This window comes from Carcharhinus amblyrhynchos, chromosome 9 (genome assembly GCF_965287045.1).
Source record: "Carcharhinus amblyrhynchos chromosome 9, sCarAmb.v2.hapA, whole genome shotgun sequence".
Taxonomy (NCBI): Eukaryota; Metazoa; Chordata; class Chondrichthyes; order Carcharhiniformes; family Carcharhinidae; genus Carcharhinus; species Carcharhinus amblyrhynchos.
The window spans coordinates 83,430,591-83,448,799 of record NC_137332.1 but is presented as its reverse complement, the minus strand read 5'-3'; the positions used below and the strand labels follow the sequence as shown (position 1 = coordinate 83,448,799).

The 18,209-nt window shown below is 45.1% G+C and overlaps 1 protein-coding gene across 6 annotated transcripts in view; it reads right to left on the bottom strand.

The window, feature by feature from the left end:
- Positions 1-18,209, bottom strand: part of cep350 (centrosomal protein 350) — a 243,456-nt gene that overhangs the window by 113,367 nt on the left and 111,880 nt on the right. For all 6 annotated transcript variants that reach the window (XM_080195995.1, XM_080195999.1, XM_080196000.1 and 3 more), the window contains exons 12-13: positions 3,048-4,105; positions 890-1,040 (exon numbers count right to left, since the gene is read on the bottom strand). In XM_080195995.1, coding sequence (XP_080052121.1) covers positions 890-1,040; positions 3,048-4,105 — 1,209 coding nt within the window. The remainder of the gene's footprint in view (positions 1-889; positions 1,041-3,047; positions 4,106-18,209) is intronic.

The window sequence follows — 18,209 nt, the reverse complement described above, 5'->3', positions numbered from 1 at the left end:
ATGTTTATACTGACCATGCACAGAAGATATCAGGCGGCATGGTAGCATAGCGGTTAGCACTGCTGCTTCACAGCTCCAGGGACCTGGGTTTGATTCCCGGCTCAGGTCACTGTCTGTGCAGAGTTTGCACATTCTCCCCATGTCTGCACGGGTTTCCTCTGGGTGCTCCAGTTTCCTCCCACAGTCCAAAGATGTGCCAGTTAGTTTGATTAGCCAAGCTAAATTGCCCCTTAGTGTCCCGGGATGTGTAGGTTAGAGGTATTAGTGGGTAAATATGTAGGGATACAGGGATAGGGCCTGGGTGGGACTGTTGTCGGTGCAGACTCAATGTGTCCAATAGCCTGTTTCTGCACTGTAGGGTTTCTATGGTTTTAGTCCGAGTTGCCTGTACTGGCTCTGTGATAGTTTCTGTGTCCAACACACTATATATATCCCCCTCAAGTAAATATTCCAATTCTGCTTCCAAAATTATTTTGGAATTTGCTTGCATCACTCCTTCAGACAGTACGTTCCAGGTGTTTCCAACTTGCTGCATAAAATAAACTCTCAGTTCTTTTTTGGCTCTTTTGTCAATTATCTTAAATATAAAACCAAAGCAAAATACTGATGGTGTTACAATTTAGAATTTAAAAGTTGAGGAGGGTACAGGGAAAAAATAACCTTCTCTGGACACATTGTTCCATTATCATCCCACTACCCCTTACCAGGAAACACACACTTTGGAACCCTGGTCCCTGGCACTGAGACAGCAATGCTAACCACTGTGACGTCCTGATTTCTAATTAGATTGACTGACAGGGTCACATGATGATGTGGTTTATGTGCAGTCCTTATTTTGTTCTTTATTCTGTCTGAAGGAGCTTGCTCACACACGACTGCTACTCGTTACCTTTGGTATGATGGGATCTTCCTGCTCAAACTTATGCTGCTCTGGGAAGAGAGGAAGTCATCCTCATATGGAGCCACTTCTTCTGGGCTTGCTGCAGACACTAGGGGCTGCAGATTTGGTGAGCCTCTGTCGGACTCGTCCTCCAAACCTCCTGTCAATAAAAAGCACAATGTAACAAGGACCCATGCAGTGACTTCCACCAGACCTTCTGACGATACTAGCCACATTTTTCATCACTGGGGGAAATAGTCAATAGCAGTTCAGCCAATAGACAGGTTAGTCAAAGACTATCAATTTTCTATCGCAGACCTTCCCTCACCCAGAATTTCCTCGTGTTAGCCATCCACTTTGTGATGATAGTACTGCAACTGATATGGATATATGTGGGGTGTTGCGATTTCCCCCCAAAAATTTCTAAGTGTCGAATTTGTGTAAAAACTGGAGTAAGCCCCCCTGACGTTCAGCAGACGTTTCAAAATGAACCTCCCACTTCATTCCCACTGGAGAGGCCAGCAGCATAATACTGAGCAAGCTACTGTGCATGCACTGATCCGTCAGTCCTGATCACTGGCCTCCCGTATGTGGGCCAGCCTCAACCTTGGCCACCACTCTCCGCTCCACCCCCCCCCAACCTTGACCACTGCTGCCCCCCCCCCACCTTGACCACCACTCCCCCCCCACAACCTTGACCACCACTCCCCCCCTCCACCCCCCCCAACCTTGACCACCACTCCCCCCCCAAAAACCTTCACCACCACCACCACCGCCCCCCGCCCCCCCCCCCCCCCCCAACAACCCAACCTCGATTTCCCATCAATTACTCTCTTGCTGATCACTGGCCTCCCTCCCTCCCTCTGTCACTGAGCCCGATTTGCAGAGTGATAGCAGCAGCCCCCCACTCCCACCGATCTCTCTAACCACCCCCCACTCCACACCCAAGGCCCCGCCCCATGAGATCTTGCCTGCTTGGCACTGCCAAGTTCTCTCGCGCATTGCCACTTTGTCCCATTGGGCAGTGCCGGCAGCACCCACGACTCTCTGAGGGGCCTTGATTAGGGGAGGGGGTACCCGGAGATTTCGGTCCTGTGCCAGTTAATGATATTAAAAATAGATTTAAACTAGAGTGTACATAAACTATGCAGCTCTGCGCAGATTTCTGGCACAGAGCTAATGGTGCCAGGAATCCGGCTGCCTGAGACAGGAGATGGTCGTGGCAACCAATGGGAAGCCTGCGAAACAGCCTCCACTCTAGTCTCCCAGCCCCCATACTTTTTGTGTTAAGGGGAATACTTAAAATTCAGCTTTATGTTACAGGCAGACAGTATGACTGGTTGGAATGCAACTCAGATGCTGGGAGAGCAGGATAATTACTCTGTTAAACCTTGCAAGTGGTCATTTTAGGTAGATTTAATAGACTTTTGTTTAAATTCCCCTGGGATTTTTGATTAGAGTGACCAACAGGGTCATGTGATGACATGGTTTACATGCAGTCCTAGGTCAGTTGCAGAAAGCAGTTTGGTTTGCAATTGAAGCTAGAAGGATTTTGCAGGTTTCTGGAACTCTACCCCTCCTGAAAGCTTCAAGGCTGTCTATACTTATTATAGCAAGTATATTTATGGTTGTTAACTGTATAGCATTTAAGTCTGTCAGAGGAATGTTGCTTATTTGGAGTTGAAAATTTTCAATCCTTTTAATTTTCAAATATTGTTCAACTGTTAATAGTCAATTTGCTTCATTTCGTAAAGTTATATTTAAACTGTGTTATTAAATAAAGTTTGTTTTATTTTAAAAGTCCCTACTTTGTCAGTAAAATCATTCTTGGAAGGATGTATCCTTCTTATGCCAAGATAGAAAACTGTTGGAGTCCAATCGGGCTTCACGATATACCCTGGGGATCTTAACATCTTCCACCATTGTCCACCACCCCAAAAGCCCCACTTTGTCATACCCCAACATTGCTCAGATAAGGCCTCAAGGCACCCTTCACTAACATCACAGGTCTCCCCCTGACATTTTAGACAGTAATAAGTCTCACAATGCCAGGTTAAAGCCCAACAGGTTTATTTGGTAGCACAAATGAGCACTCACTTGATGAAGGGGCAGTGCTCAGAAAGCTTGTGCATAATAAATTAGCAGGCACCAACATATAACCCCTTACCTTTTCCATAGAACTGGTAACTCTTTGTAAAGATGTTAATCACACTATGAGGGCTTCCCTTGGCTAGCTCTTCCCAAGGTGCTCTATTCTTGCAGGCTTCTGGGTGCAGTTGCAGGGGCTGGTACCGCTCTGCTTCTTTCTGGAATTGTGCAACTGGCCTGGAGGAGAGGTTTGATTCTCCTGCACAGAATTCCTTATCCCTTAACTTTTCCGTTAATTTGATGGGGTCCCTACAACCAGGTAGACCATCCTCCTCAGAGAGACTTCCTTCACTCAGTAGCGGCCCTTCGCTGATCGATCCTCCACTAGAATGGGGGGAATCAATCTGATTCCTCTCTTTGCTGAGCTTTTGCAGGTCTTGCTCCAAGGCCTCAAGTGACCTCTTGTATATATTTTCCCAGCTCACTTCCTGATACCTGTTGGTCCCTGAAGTTTTAGTCTCTATGGCCACTACAGCCGGCGAGGTTTGGCAGCGGGGTGACTCGCCAACTTTTTTAAACTCGTACAGATTACTGACTCCCGGCAGCTGATCCTCGTAGGTTGTGTGACCCACGTTGGCTCCTCTGATTCGACGAATTCTGGGTGACATGTCTTCCTCACCACTGTCACGGACGGGTGGACTAGCGGGCTTTGCCCAGCGTCCATCATCCCATGTAGTCTGCAGCACATCATGCTCTGAGCTCTGCGCAATTCCATAGTTGATGCCTGCGCCTGCAAGCTTTTTGGCACCATTCTCAATCCGGTTGGAAAGGGAAGCCGCCATTGCCTTCAATGCCTCGATACGGTCTAGTCTGCTTTTGAGTGGGACTGTGGCTTTTGCTGCTCCTGTGTAGTCATACGGCAAGAAGGCAGAAGATGGATATTGCAGAGAAGGCACCAGTCCTTTCGACGAAGATTCCTTCCTACTTGCTGCTACTTCCAAATCCTTGGGCAGAAACCCTCGAGATTCTAGGTTTGTTGGGTGTGAGAAGAGGTTGCCTGAATTGAGAGGGAGGGCTGACTGAACTCCAGGATTGAGCCGATGAGTAGGCATCCAGGAGGACACCAAACGGTCGTGTCTGAAAAAGAAGCACACTATTTCAGAAGTCAAAAATTACAGCAACTTTAATTCCCAGAAGCTAGTCATGTCAGTTGTGGTGCAATGATAGCATTCTGTCAGGAGGTTGGGGCCCCAGTCCCACTCCCTAGACCTAAGCACATAATTTACATTAGCGTATCAGTACAGTATTGAGAGTGCACTACACTGTTGGAAGTGCCATCCTTTTGATTTTATCGAGGACCAGAAAAACATCAACACAATCCCAAAAAAGGGCAAGGGATTTTTCCCTGACATCCTAGTCAATATTTATCCCTCAATTGCCTAATTATGACATTATTGTTTGTAGGATCTGTGCACAATTGCTGATATGCTCTCTACATGCTATGTAGAGGACATAAGTGCACTTCTTTCTTTATTTTTAGAACTGCATCACCAAAGCTGTCCTAAACTGACCAAGGTTTTGGAAAACCTGATTAAGTGGAGGAATGAAATGGGAAGTGACAGGGTGTTAACAAGAAATGTACAAATGAAAAAGGCTTTAAGGAGGCAGCAGGTGCAGTTTCACTCTCTTCTATTGCAAACAGACTTATAGACTACTGAGAAAAGCACGAACAGACCAGGTTCTTCTGGTATAATGAAAGCGAAACACTGGGTACTGGAAATTTGAAATAAAAACAGGAAATGCTGGAAATAAGAAGATCTGGCAGGCTTGTGGGGAGAGAGAGAGACAGTTAACACCCTACCAATATAACTTTTCATTAGAACAACAAAAAAATGAGTTTTGAAGAGTCACATGGACTCAAAACATCAACTCTTTTTCTCTCCACTGGTGTTGCCAGACCTACTGCATTTTCCAGCACTTTGTTTTCATTTCTGGTTCTTCTGCTGTCAGTTCAAGTTCAGACTCTCTGCAGTTATCAGCTCCGTTGTTCACAGCAGCAGTAACTCTTTCATTTCAAACAGGTCACTGTGGGTGTGAAACCAAAAGTGATCAGTAAACCTAGGCCTATGATTTTCTCTATAACTGGAACTTAGCAGCAAATTTATTTAAGATAATCCTTGGGGCAAAGATTTCAGGGAGTAAGGGTCAATGAATGCTAAATGTTCCCCCAAAGGCTGCTGAATAAACTTCTGAAAATATGCAAACCTCCAGTCACAAAAGCCACTTCATACCACTGCAGAAAATTATCGAAAAATATTAAGCCACCCAATCGCCTGCAACTAATCCTTGATCTTTCAAAATAAATAGTTACTCATTCAGCTTATTTAATGCAAGTAAAGTTTAAAAAAAAGCGACGATCAGGAATTCTCTCTCAATGCCATCCAAACCCTTTATAGGGCTTTAAAGCTAGCACAAGTCATCCAGGAAGCATTTTCATTTATCTAGCAACCTGTTGTAGACTGCTGCAATAGATCTCAAGTGTGATACAATCTTCACTTCTGCTTTCAACACAACTGCACAAAAACAAAATCACATTTGAGCTGGAGATACTGAAACCGAAACATGCCTTACTGCATTTATCCGAGAACAGCCATTTGTCACATTAAGGTTGGTGCTGTGATGGGGAGTCACATGACTGCTTGGTAAAGATGCCATGAAACTATGTATACGATAGTGAAGCCTGCTATGCTGGCTACATGTTACACAACTTTGGCAATATACATCAACTCACTAAACGTTCAGTAATGTTTTCTGGGAACACAGAACACAGCAAAATGAACCGTACATGCTGTATGGAAAAAGGTCATCGTTTGTGAGAATTTTAGAATACGTGGATTTGGGAAGAGTTAATAAAGCATTCCCCAACTTAGTCCGTGGGTTAGATACAGCCAGTAAATCACCAAAACTCCTGCCTGATAAACCAAGTTAGAATGAAGTGAGAAAAGAACAATATAAACCTATATTTTTGTAACACTTTTATGCAGTGAAGAATCCAAAAGGTGCTTCATAGGACAGTTTGCAAACAAATTGTGACAATGAGGTATGCAGAAAAAAATCAGGACAGGCAACCAAAAGTTTGGAAAAAGGGTTAAGTTTCAAGAGACAGAAGAGAAAGGAAATTCTAGATTAGGATCTTGACAGCTGCAAGATACAATCACAAATAATGGGGCACTTAAAATCAAGAATGTGCAGGAGGCCAGAAATGGAGGAACACTGAGATCTTGGCAAGTTGTAAAGCTGGAGAAGGCTATAGATGTGAGGACGGGTGAGGCCACAGAGCAATTTGAAAACGAGATTGAGAGCCTTAAAACCAATATAAGAGAATAAGGAGAGGCAATGAGCAAAAAGTTTGTGGTACAAGTACGTTCAGGCAGTAGAGTTTTGGAGGAGTTCCAGTGTACAAAGGATGCAGGATGGGGCAGTGACCAGGAAAGCATTACAATAGTCAAGTCTAGAGTTGCAAAGGCATGGATAAAGGATTCAGTAACAAATGATCTGAGGCAGAGGTGGAGGAGGAGGAGGGGCGACATTAACGAGGTTACCAAGAACAGGCAGCTACAGGTTTGTCGGCCCAAGTATGATGACGATGACAACCGTTGTAAGAAGTCTCACAATACCAGGTTAAAGTCCAACAGGTTTATTTGGTAGAAAATGCCACTAGCTTTCGGGACGCTGTTCCTTCGTCAGGTGAGTAGAGTTCTGATCATAAACAGGGCATATAAAGGCACACACAGTTTACAGAATATTGATTAGAACGTGAGTCTTTATAGCTAATCTGCTGAGGAACGGCGTTCTGAAAGCTAGTGGTGTTTACTACCAAATAAACCTGTTCGACTTTAATCTGGTGTTGTGAGACTTCCTACTGTGGTTGCTCTAGTCCAATGCTGGCATCTCCATATTATGATGACAACCACGACAGGGGTATAACAGCCGATAAATATACAGGAACACATGCAGAGTACTAGAATCAGAGTTCTCCTCTCTATTGTCAGATGCCATGCTGTAGTCTGGTCCCAATGCTTAATGCCTGAAGTAGAGAGTTAGTACGTTGGTTCATATCAGCAAATTGGTAACATTACTAAACAAAAATCTATGTCAGATCAACAGACTTCTATTTTGGGCATTTATTCATATTCTGGGTATAATTACACCTTATGACAGTGGTGGTTATACAGAGTGACGACATTTAATTCAGATTTGAGTTTTCACCTCAGCCTGAGTTTTCGACAACATATAGACAGAAAATTAGATACCAAAACATCCGAAGCATTTTAACAAGAAACTATGTAAATTATCCTTTTCCCTCTATCACTATTTTATATACCGTAAACATGAAATTGAAGTAAAGCCAAGTAATTGACTTTGAACTCTTGCCAGGAAACACAGCTGCAGAGCCATTTTTTTGAAACAGAAAAGGTCCTTTACGGCTCAATGTATTGTCAAACATTGGCAGTACCTTTGAAGCCGTGCTGGAGAAGTTGTGTAATGGTGTGACTAATATATAAAGTTGGCAAGCAACAGCGTAGCGAGTGAAGCCCCAGGTTCGCTCATTTCAGGCAGAACAGCAATTGGGAGGACATCAGCAGCCCTAGATTTGAATGAAAAGTGAACAAGCCAAGATTCTTGCCTTTGATCCTTATCCAGCGACCCCTGGTGCCTTGTCCCTCTATTCAAGGATGATGTCTACAATCAGGGTCACAAGTTTCTGCCATGGATCTTTATGTGACTGAATAAGCCAATTTTTGACCCACAGATCTTTATGACAGATTGTCCCACAAGATAGCAGGGTCAGGAGTGCAGGATTTAATATTTGAATTCCTTTCCTTCTCTGCTACCACTCTGCCATATTTTTAAGACATTGGGCAGAATTTTATGACAAAAATTCGAAGTGTCCAGTTAGCATGAAGATGGGAGGGTCTCAGATCTGTTTTTGGGGCAAGTCTTTACTCCAAATCTCATGGACTTAGACAAGTAAAAAATGGGCTAGACTATTTCCAGATGGAGTAGGCGGGGTTCACATTGCCAGACAGCCTACTATGGCAGCAGACGGAGCTATTGTGCATGTGCAGACCTCTGTAACTCCACGTGCAATTGCAACAGCAGAGAGCTGACCGGTCCGAGAAAGATCCGTCAGCTCTCTGCTGCTGTACCGAATGCCCCTTCTCGTCCAGTGTCCAGAGCGAGCCCCCACAACCAATCGCAATGCAGAGTTACAACATGTCCCTTCCCTCCCAGATTGGCCCGCCTCGGCCTGGCTGTATCCCCTTCAGCCCAGGGTGCCATCACTGCCAGGGCGCCAGCGCTGCACCCCACTGATGGGTGGGACAAGCTGGTAAAATTACCCCCATTGTGGTTCAAAGCGAAATGCAGTTTGATGAACAAGTTGTCACCATTTTGACCAAATGGTAGCAAGCTCCTCCCAGGCATTAATGTCAATGCTTCTGTGCTTGAAGATGAGCTTCAAAGTGCCTTTGTTGCATTTTCTTTATCCTCCATGGAAGGCTGGCCATTTGAAAGTTGAGAAAACAGGGCCTTGTAGGGTGCTGTTTTCAGCTGTTTGAACAGTGTCCATCCAGTCTACTGAAGATGATTTAGCAGGAGGAATAAGTGAATGCTTGTACAGGGGGCTTTAAGAAGAACAGTAGTTTGTTCGACAGTCCCCCTCCCACCGAATCCAGAGAATGCGGTGGAGACAACGATGAGAGAATTCCTTGAGCACTTCTGTCACTGATACACAGTTCAAGTCTCACTGCAGAATAGGAATGTGGTGGCAACAACTGCTGCAGAATGGAAATAAGTGGAGTGGGGACAGGGAACGATTTAGTTGTAATGCTCCACAAGAATTGAACAGCATACCAAAATCTTCAGGAGTGTGTTAGGAAAATTAGAGCAAGCAGAAAGTATAAGCACAAGACATTTCCAAGCTTGCTGCCCTTCTCATTGCTAGATAATTTGTCAGGAATTTACTTCTCTCATTTTCCTCTTGCATTTTTACTTGCCTTCCTCCGCTTTCCCTCAGCTCTTCACCCACTTGATTCAGACCACACATTCCAGTCAGCATTTATAACTCCTCTTGTAAGGAATTGATGCTGTTGCCACATTAACTTGAATAAGTACAAGTTAAATGCCTGCAATGTCACCTCCATAGATGACAAGATATTCAATACCTTCCGCATTCTATTAGCTTGCAGACTCTGACATGCCCCGTCATCTCTAACTGCATTCTCCGAAACTCACCTAGATCAAAATACTTTCAAGCATGTAGCTAAATTATACAATGCTACCTTTTATCTGGAATTCCCCTCTAAAGCCCTCTGACTCTATTTCTCTCATTTTTCAGATCCTTCTTAAAGCCTACCTATTTGATAAAGCTTATTACCACCTCATATCTAAAATCATAGGAGGTACAGCATTACGTTTTCCCCGATAACATGCTTCTGATGTGCCTTGTGAAATTTCAAATATAAGAATTAGGAGCCCCTCAAGCCTAGAGTGCCATTCAATAAGATTATGGCTGATGTGATTGTAACCTCAACTCCACATTTCTGCCTTCTCTTGATAATCTTTCACTCCCTTGTTCATCAAGGATCTAACTCTGCCTTAAAAATATTCAAAGATTCTGCTTCTACTGCCTTTTCAGGAAGAGAGTTCCAGAGGCTCAACCCTCAACAAAAAACTTCTCATATCTGTCTTAACTAAGCAACCCCTTATTTTTAAACCAGGACCCCTAGTTCTAGATTCTCCTGCAAGAAGAAACATTATCTCCACATCCACCCTGCCAATATCCCTCAGTATCTCTAAGATTTCGATCAAGTCACCTCTTATTTTTCTAAACATACAAAAGGGAAATAATACTTGAAGAATCTACTGGAATTCTTTGCGAATATAACTTGTACAGTTGACCAAGGATGTGGTTTATTTAAACTTGCAGAAGGCTTTCAATAAGGTCTCACATAACAGACTACTATGTAAAGTGCATGGGATTGCAGGTAATGTCTTGAGATGGATAGAAGGCTGTAGCAGATAGGAAACAAAAAATTGGCATAAATGGGTCATTTTCTGATTGGCAGTCAGTGACTTGTGCAGCACCACAGGAATCTGTACTAGGACCCCAACTGTTCACATTATATATTAATGACTTGGATGAGGGAAGTAAATGTATTATCTCTAAATCTGCAGATGATACAAAGTGGGGTGGAAGGGTGAGCTATGAGGGGGATGCAGAGATGCTTCAATGTAATTTGACTCAGCTAAGTGTGTGAGCATACGCATGGCAGATGTAGTATAATATGGATAAATGTGGGGTTATCTACTATTGTAGCAATAACAAGATAAATTATTACTCAAAGGTAGTAAATTGAGGGAGGTGGATACTCAGCGAGACCTTGTGCATCAGTCACTAAAAATAAGCTCGCAGGTATAGCCAGCAGTAAAGGCAGCAAATGGTATGTTGGCCTTCATAGTGAGAAGATTTGAGTATAGGAATAGAGATGTTTTACTACAATTGTATAGGACATTGATGAGACTACACCTGGAGTATTGTGAGAAGTTTTGGTGCCCTTATTTGAGGAGGGATGTCCTTGCTACAGAGGAGGTACATCAAAGACTTGATTCCTGGGTTGGCAGGACTGTCATATGAGGAGAGACAAATTTGATTAGGATTACATTCACTCGAGTTCCAAAGACAGGGGATCTCATAGAAACTTATAAAATTCGGAAAGGGTAGATTCAGAAAGAATGTTCCCAATGGTGGGAGAGTCACAGTTTGAGGATAAGGGGTAAACCTTTTAGAACTGAGGTGAGGAATTCACTACCACAGAAAGTAGTTGAGGCCAAAACATTGCTTGATTTCAAGAAGAAATTAGATATAGCTCTTGGGGCTAAAGGTATCAAAGGATATGGGGGAGCTGGAGATCAGGATATTGAATCTGATGATTAGCCATGATCATAATGAAGGACAGAGTAGGCTTGAAGGACCGAATGGTCTACTGCTTCTAGTTTCTATGTAAACTCCAGTTGATACAAACCAAACCTCTCCAACTATTTCCTCATAAAACTCATCCATTCCAGGTATTAGTCTAGTAAATCTTCCCTGAATTGCTTCTAACACATTTACAGCTTTTCTTAACTAAGGACAATCAATATTGTACATCATGTTTCAGATGTAGTCTCACCAGTACCCTGTATAACTGAAGCATAACCTCCCTACTTTTGTAATCAATATCCCTCACAATAAGCAAAAACATTCTATCTTTCCTGATTACTTGTTCTACCAGCATACTAGCCTTTGCGATTCATTCATGATGATACTCAGTTCCCCTGCATCTCAAAACCCTGTAATTTCTCATCATTTACATAAAAATTTATTTTTTTATTCTTCTTGCAAAAATTTCCCACTTTTCCACATTATAGTCCTTTTGACAGATCTTTGCCCACTCAAGTTAACCTATCTATATTTTTTTGTAGCCTCATGTCCATTTCACAACTTGCTTTCCTACCAATCTTGATGTCATCAGCATATTGCACAACCATCCCTTCATCCAAATCAGCAAAAAAAAATTGTAAGAAGTGAGGCCCAGCAATGATCCCCATGGCATACAAAGAACAAAGAACAACCCAGCACGGGAAACAGGCCCTTCGGCCCAACGAGCCCGCGCCACCGCACCCTCCTACACCTACCCTGCCCTACGTGTATGTGAGTGAAACCCCTAATTTAGCCAGATTCAGGGGAGAATAGTGTCAATTTGGTATACCAATCAGCCTAAGAGCACATCTTTGGGGTGTGGGAGGAAACCGGAGCACCCGGAGGAAACCCACGCAACCACAGGGAGAATGTGCAAACTCCCACAGACACAGGCCCAAATCCATGTATCTGCACAGCTAGCAGTGATAGTCACTGAGCTGTTGCGGCGCCCATCTACTGGTCCAGGATTAAGCACACACACCAACACGAAGTACTAGGCCACTCCCGGAACCTCCAAGAGCAGCCCACGCACAACCCAACGTGTGCACGCCCCTCGTTTGACAACAAGGTGGACCGACATCTGCAGAATAAGAAGACAAAAACGTTAACATGTAATTCTAAATTTCCGGTGTCGTCCCGAGGCTCTGACCCTATTTAATACCCTCTACTATAACCCTCCATCCCTGTTTCGCTCATGTGTCTAAGTAAACTTTAAACAAGTCCAACGTGCCTGCCTCCGCCACGCTACTCGGTAGCGCGTTCCATACCCCCACGACCCTTTGCGTGAAGAACCTTCCTCTCATATCCAAATTATACTTCTCCCCCCTCACCCTTAGATCGTGACCTCTCGTAATTGTCCCCAATCTAGGGAACAGCCTACCACTATTGACTCTATCTATTCCCTTCAGTATTTTATATACCTCTATCATGTCCTCCCTTAACCTCAGTCTTTCCAAGGAGAAGAGTCCCAATTTCTCCAACCTTTCCTCGTAACTCAGTCCTTCCATGCCAGGCAACATCCTGGTAAACCTCCTCTGCACTCTCTCCAGAGTCTCCACTTCCTTCCGGTAGTAAGGTGACCAGAACTGGACACAGTACTCCAAATGCGGTCTAACCAACGTTCCGTACAACTGAAGCATTAGACGGCAGCTCCTATACTCTATACCCCTTCCTATAAAGTCTAGCATTCCATAAGCTTTCCTCACAACCTTCTCTACTTGTGTTGCCACCTTCAGAGACTTGTGAACCTGCACTTCCAGGTCCCTCTGTATTTCTATACTCTTAATCGGTCTACCTTTTATCACGTAGCTCCTCTCTGCATTATTCCTTCCAAAATGCATCACCTCGCATTTGTCAGGATTAAATTCCATCTGCCATCTATCTGCCCAATATACCAACCTATCTATATCCTGCTGTGTCACCTGACATTCCTCCTCAGTATCCGCCAGTCCTGCCATCTCAGTGTCATCCGCAAACTTGCTCATCACACCATGTACGCCCTCTTCCAAGTCATTTATATATACTACAAAGAGGAGAGGTCCCAGCACTGAGCCCTGCGGCACACCATTGGTGACTGGCCTCCAGCCCGAAAAGGTCCCCTTGACAACTACTCTCTGTCTCCTATTGCCCAGCCAGTTTTCAATCCACCTAGCCACCTGTCCTTGTATCCCATGTGCCGTAACCTTTTCTACCAGCCTACCATGAGGGACTTTGTCAAACGCCTTACTGAAATCCATATAGATGACATCGCCCATCGTCAACCGTTTTTGTCACCTCCTCAAAGAATTCTACCAGATTCTTAAGGCAAGACCTCCCCCGAACAAAGCCATGTTGCGTATCCCTAATCAGAGCGCAACGCTCCAAATGCTCATACATCCTACCCCTAAGAATTTCTTCCAATAATTTTCCTACCACCGATGTCAAACTCACTGGTCTATAATTACCAGGGTTAGCCCTACTACCTTTTTTAAACAGCGGTACAACATTAGCTACCCTCCAGTCTTCTGGGACCTCACCTGTGTCCAAAGAAGAGACAAAGATTTGTGTCAGAGGCCCAGGAATTTCATCTTTCACCTCCCTAAGCAGCCTGGGATAAATACCATCAGACCCCAGAGCTTTATCCGTTTTTATGCTACCTAAAAACCTTAGCACTTCCTCCCTCGTAATGGATATTTCCTTCCACTGATCTACAGCTCCCTCCAAGACACTACACGACACCGAACCCCTCTCCTTCGTGAATACCGACGCAAAGTATTCATTCAGGATCTCCCCCATTCCCTGAGACTTGATACATAGCTCCCCTCCTTTGTCCCTAAGAGGACCAATTTTCCCTCTAATCACTCTCTTGCTCCTAATATAAGAGTAAAATGCTTTAGGATTTTCCTTAATCCTATCAGCCAAAGCCATTTCATGCCCTCTCTTCGCCCTTCTAACTCCCCTTTTTAGCTTCCTCCTACTCTCTCTATATTCCTCCAGCGCACTCTCCGTACCCAGTTGTTTTGACCTAACATATGCCTCCCTCTTCTTCGTGACCAAGTCTTCGATACCTCCTGTAATCCATGGTTCTCTAATCCTACCTTTCCCATCCTTCTGCTTAACCGGCACATGCCTTTCCTGCAACATTTTCAGTTTGCCCTTAAAAGCCTCCCACTTGCCCACCGTGGACTTGCCAGCTAACAGTCCCTCCCAATCAGTGTCCTTCAGCTCCCTCCTAATCCGGCTATAGCTCGCCTTCCACCAGTTCAGCACCCTCCCCTTCGGATGGCACTCATCCCTTTCCATTTTTATCCTAAAGTAGACAGACTTGTGGTCACTGTTAGCCACATGTTCGCCTACCTCAACCTCAACCACCTGCCCCGGCTCATTTCCCAACACTAAATCCAGTATAGCCCCCTCCCTAGTCGGGCTAGTTACATACTGCTCTAGGGACCCTTCCAACACACATTTTACAAACTCTTCTCCCTCCGTACCCCCAGCTCTAGGCCCCTTCCAATCCACTCCAGGAAGATTAAAGTCACCCACTACAACCACCTTATTCTTTCTGCACCTATCCAAAATGCCTCTGCAAATACCTTCCTCCACTGACCTCGGGCTGTTGGGTGGCCTATAACATACCTCTAGCATCGTAATCTCTCCCTTTTTATTCCTCAACTCCACCCACAGCGACTCAATCCCTAACTCCTCCATATTGTCCTCCCTCTGCACTGCTGTGATGTGCTCCTTTACTAACAGTGCCACCCCTCCACCTATCTTCAACCCTCCTCTGTCACACCTAAAACACTTATACCCAGGAACATTCACTGCCAGTCCTGACCTTCACGTAACCACGTCTCCGTTACTGCCATCATATCTAACTTCCTCACAAACATCAAGGCCCTAAGCTCATCCGTTTTTCCTGTCACACTCCTCGCATTGAAACAGACACAGTCCAACCCACCAGTGTCACTCGGAACCTCCTTCTCCCTGATAATTTTCCTTTCACCCAACTCACTCCCGGCCCTAGTGTCTAATGAGCTATCAGTCACATCCCCACCCCACCTCCCTATTAGTTGAAACCATTCCTAAACACACCAGCTAACCTCCCTGCTAAGACACTCGTCCCTCTCCTATTCAAATTTTCCCCATCCCTCCTATACAGTTGCCCTTCTCTCATAAATACCTCCCAGTGGTCTACAAAAGTAAAGCCCTCTACCCTGCACCAATCCCTCAACCATACATTCAGCTGCATGATCTTGTTATTCCTAGCCCTGCTGGTACTAGGCAGCAGCCCAGAGAATGCCACCCTGGAGGTCCTGCTCTTCAGTTTGGACCCCAACTACCTAAATTGCCTACGTACATCTACCCTATTCCTCCTTCCTATGTCCCTCTCCCCTACGTGCATTATCACCTCTGCCTGGGTCCCCTCCCCTTTCAAAATTCCCTCTACCCTTTCCGTTATGTCCTGTACCCCTGCTCCAGGGAGGCAGTCCACCATCCTGGAGTCACGCCTCTGCCCACAGAACCTCCTGTCAATGCCTTGGACCCTCCCATCCCCTACCACTATCACATTGCCAGCCCCCTTCTGTCCCTCTAAGTCATTCTGGCCCTCCTGCCTATCCTTTTGGGGGGCCACTGGGGACGTCTGAGGACCATGACTATTCTTCCTCTTTTTCCTCCTAACAGTCGTTCACCCATCCTGCTCTTCAGCCCCTGGGACCTCCTCTTGCTCATGGTTCCTAGCCATTATCTCCTCGTTTTCCCTGACCAGAAACGCATCCTCTAAACGCCCCTCTAGTTGCCTGACCCAGGCCCTCAAGTGCTGCAACTCTAAACATTTAACACAGATGTGGACCTTCGGGAGACATGATGCCTCCAAGAACTCCCACATGTGGCACCTAACACAGCTTATGTTCCTCCCCATAGCCCCTGACATGTCCCAACCTCCCTTGGGTTTGTATGTGTCAAAACTTGAAAACTGCAACTCACCTCGTCTAAGCCTGCTCTCGCCTAAGCCCAGCGAGCCAAAGCCCTTGTAACTCTCACTCAGCTCCAACTCACTCCGCTGCCCGCTCCCGACGCTGCCCGCTGTATGCCGCTACCTTCTTTTTATACCCCCCCGCTCCCCCTTCACGACAATCCCCTCGCCTAACTTCCGGTATGGAAGTAAAATACATTCACACAAACCCCACGAACCGGAAGTGCAGTCAGAAAGTGATTCAGAGTAAATCCAGTACTCACCAAAGCCACAGCCACCAGGTACACTGCTCCGGAGAACAATGAGAACATACTAGCCATTAAATCTTACCAACCTGAAAAAGACCATGAATGCCTACTATTCCTTTTAGCTAGCCAATCTTCTATCCACGTCAAGTTACCCTACAGACCATGAGCTGTTTTCTCCACAATAACCTTTGATGTGGCACCACATGAAAAGTCTTCTGGAAATCTAAGTACACGACATTTGATTTGATTTGATTTATTATTGTCACACGTATTAGCATACAATGGAAAGTATTGTTTCAAAGAACAAAACAGCCCGGGAAACAGGCCCTTCGGCCCAACGAGCCTGCGCCGCCATTTTAACATTATGAGTCCCCCCTCCACCCATGACCCTTGTCTATGCTTATGGCATTCCACATTGAGGGAAGACTAATTTAGGGACATTTTGTTACACCAATCAGCCTAATAGCACATCTTTGGGCTGTGGGAGGAAACCGGAGCACCCGGAGAAAACCCACGCAAGCACGGGGAGAATGCACAAACTCCCACAGACACTGGCCCAAATCCATGTATCTGCACAGCAAACAGTGATAGTCACTGAGCTGTCGTGTTGCCCAGCATCTAGTCCAGTTTAAGCATACACTAACGACGTGAAGTACTAGGCTACTCTTGAAACAACCAAGAGCAGCCCTCGACGACCCATCGCATGTATGCCCCTTGTTGGGCAACAAGACGGACCGAAGCACCTGTGGATTAACAGAGAAAAACATCAGTATCATCCACATCCTTATACATTCCCAGGGACGTCCCAAGTCTCCTGAACCTTATTTAAAACAGTCTCCTATATCCCTCCATCTCCATCCTGCTCATGTGCCTGTCTAAGTAACTCTTAAACAACTCCAGCGTGCCTGCCTCCACCACCTTACTTGGCAGAGCATTCCATACCTCCACTACCCTCTGTGTGAAAAACCTCCCTCTAACATCTGAATTATACCTCGCCCTCCTCACCTTAAGCCCGTGGCCCCTCGCAACGTGCGTTTCCAACCTAGGAAAAAAGCTTACCACTGTTAACTCTATCTATAACCTTCATAATCTTATATACCTCTATTAGTCACCATCTTTCAAAGGAAAACAGCCCCAATTTGCTCAATCTTTCCTCATAACCCAGTCCTTCCATACCAGGCAGCATCCTGCTAAACATCCTCTGCACTCTTCAGGGTCTCCACGTCCTTCCGGTAGTAAGGCGACCAGAACTGGATGCAGTACTCCAAATGCGGCCTAACCAACATTCTATACAACTGCAACATTAGACTCCAGCTCTTATACTCCATACCCCTTCCTATAAAGGCTAACATACCATAAGCTTTCTTCACAACCTTCTCCACTTGTACTGCCACCTTCAAAGACTTGTGCACTTGCACTCCCAGGTCCCTCTGCGTTTCTACGCTCTTTATAGGTCTACACTTTATCATATAACTCCCCCCTACATTATTTCTGCCAAAATGCATCACCTCACATTTATCAGGATTAAATTCCATTTGCCATTTATCTGCCCAACATACCAGCCTATCGATATCCCATTGTATTGCCTGACACTGCTCCTCACTGCCCGCCAATCCAGCCATCTTAGTGTCAAATGCAAATTTGCTGATCACACCACTTACTCCCTCTTCCAAGTCATTTATGTATAGTACAAATAGAAGAGGTCCCAGTACTGAGCCCTGCAGCACACCAGTTTCTTACGTGCTATACAGACAAAGCAGACTGTTCACAGAGAAGGAAACAAGAGATTGAAGAATGTAGTGTTATAGTCATAGCTAGGCTGTAGGGAAAGATCAACTTAATGCAAGGTAGGTCCATTCAAATGTCTAACAGTAGCAGGGGAGAAGCTGTTCTTGAATCGGTTCGCACATAACCTCAGACTTTTTTGTCTTTTTCCCAAAGGAAGAAGGTGAAAGAGAATGCCCGGGGTGCGTGGGGTTCATAATCATGCTGGCTGCTTTGCTGAGGCAGTGGGAA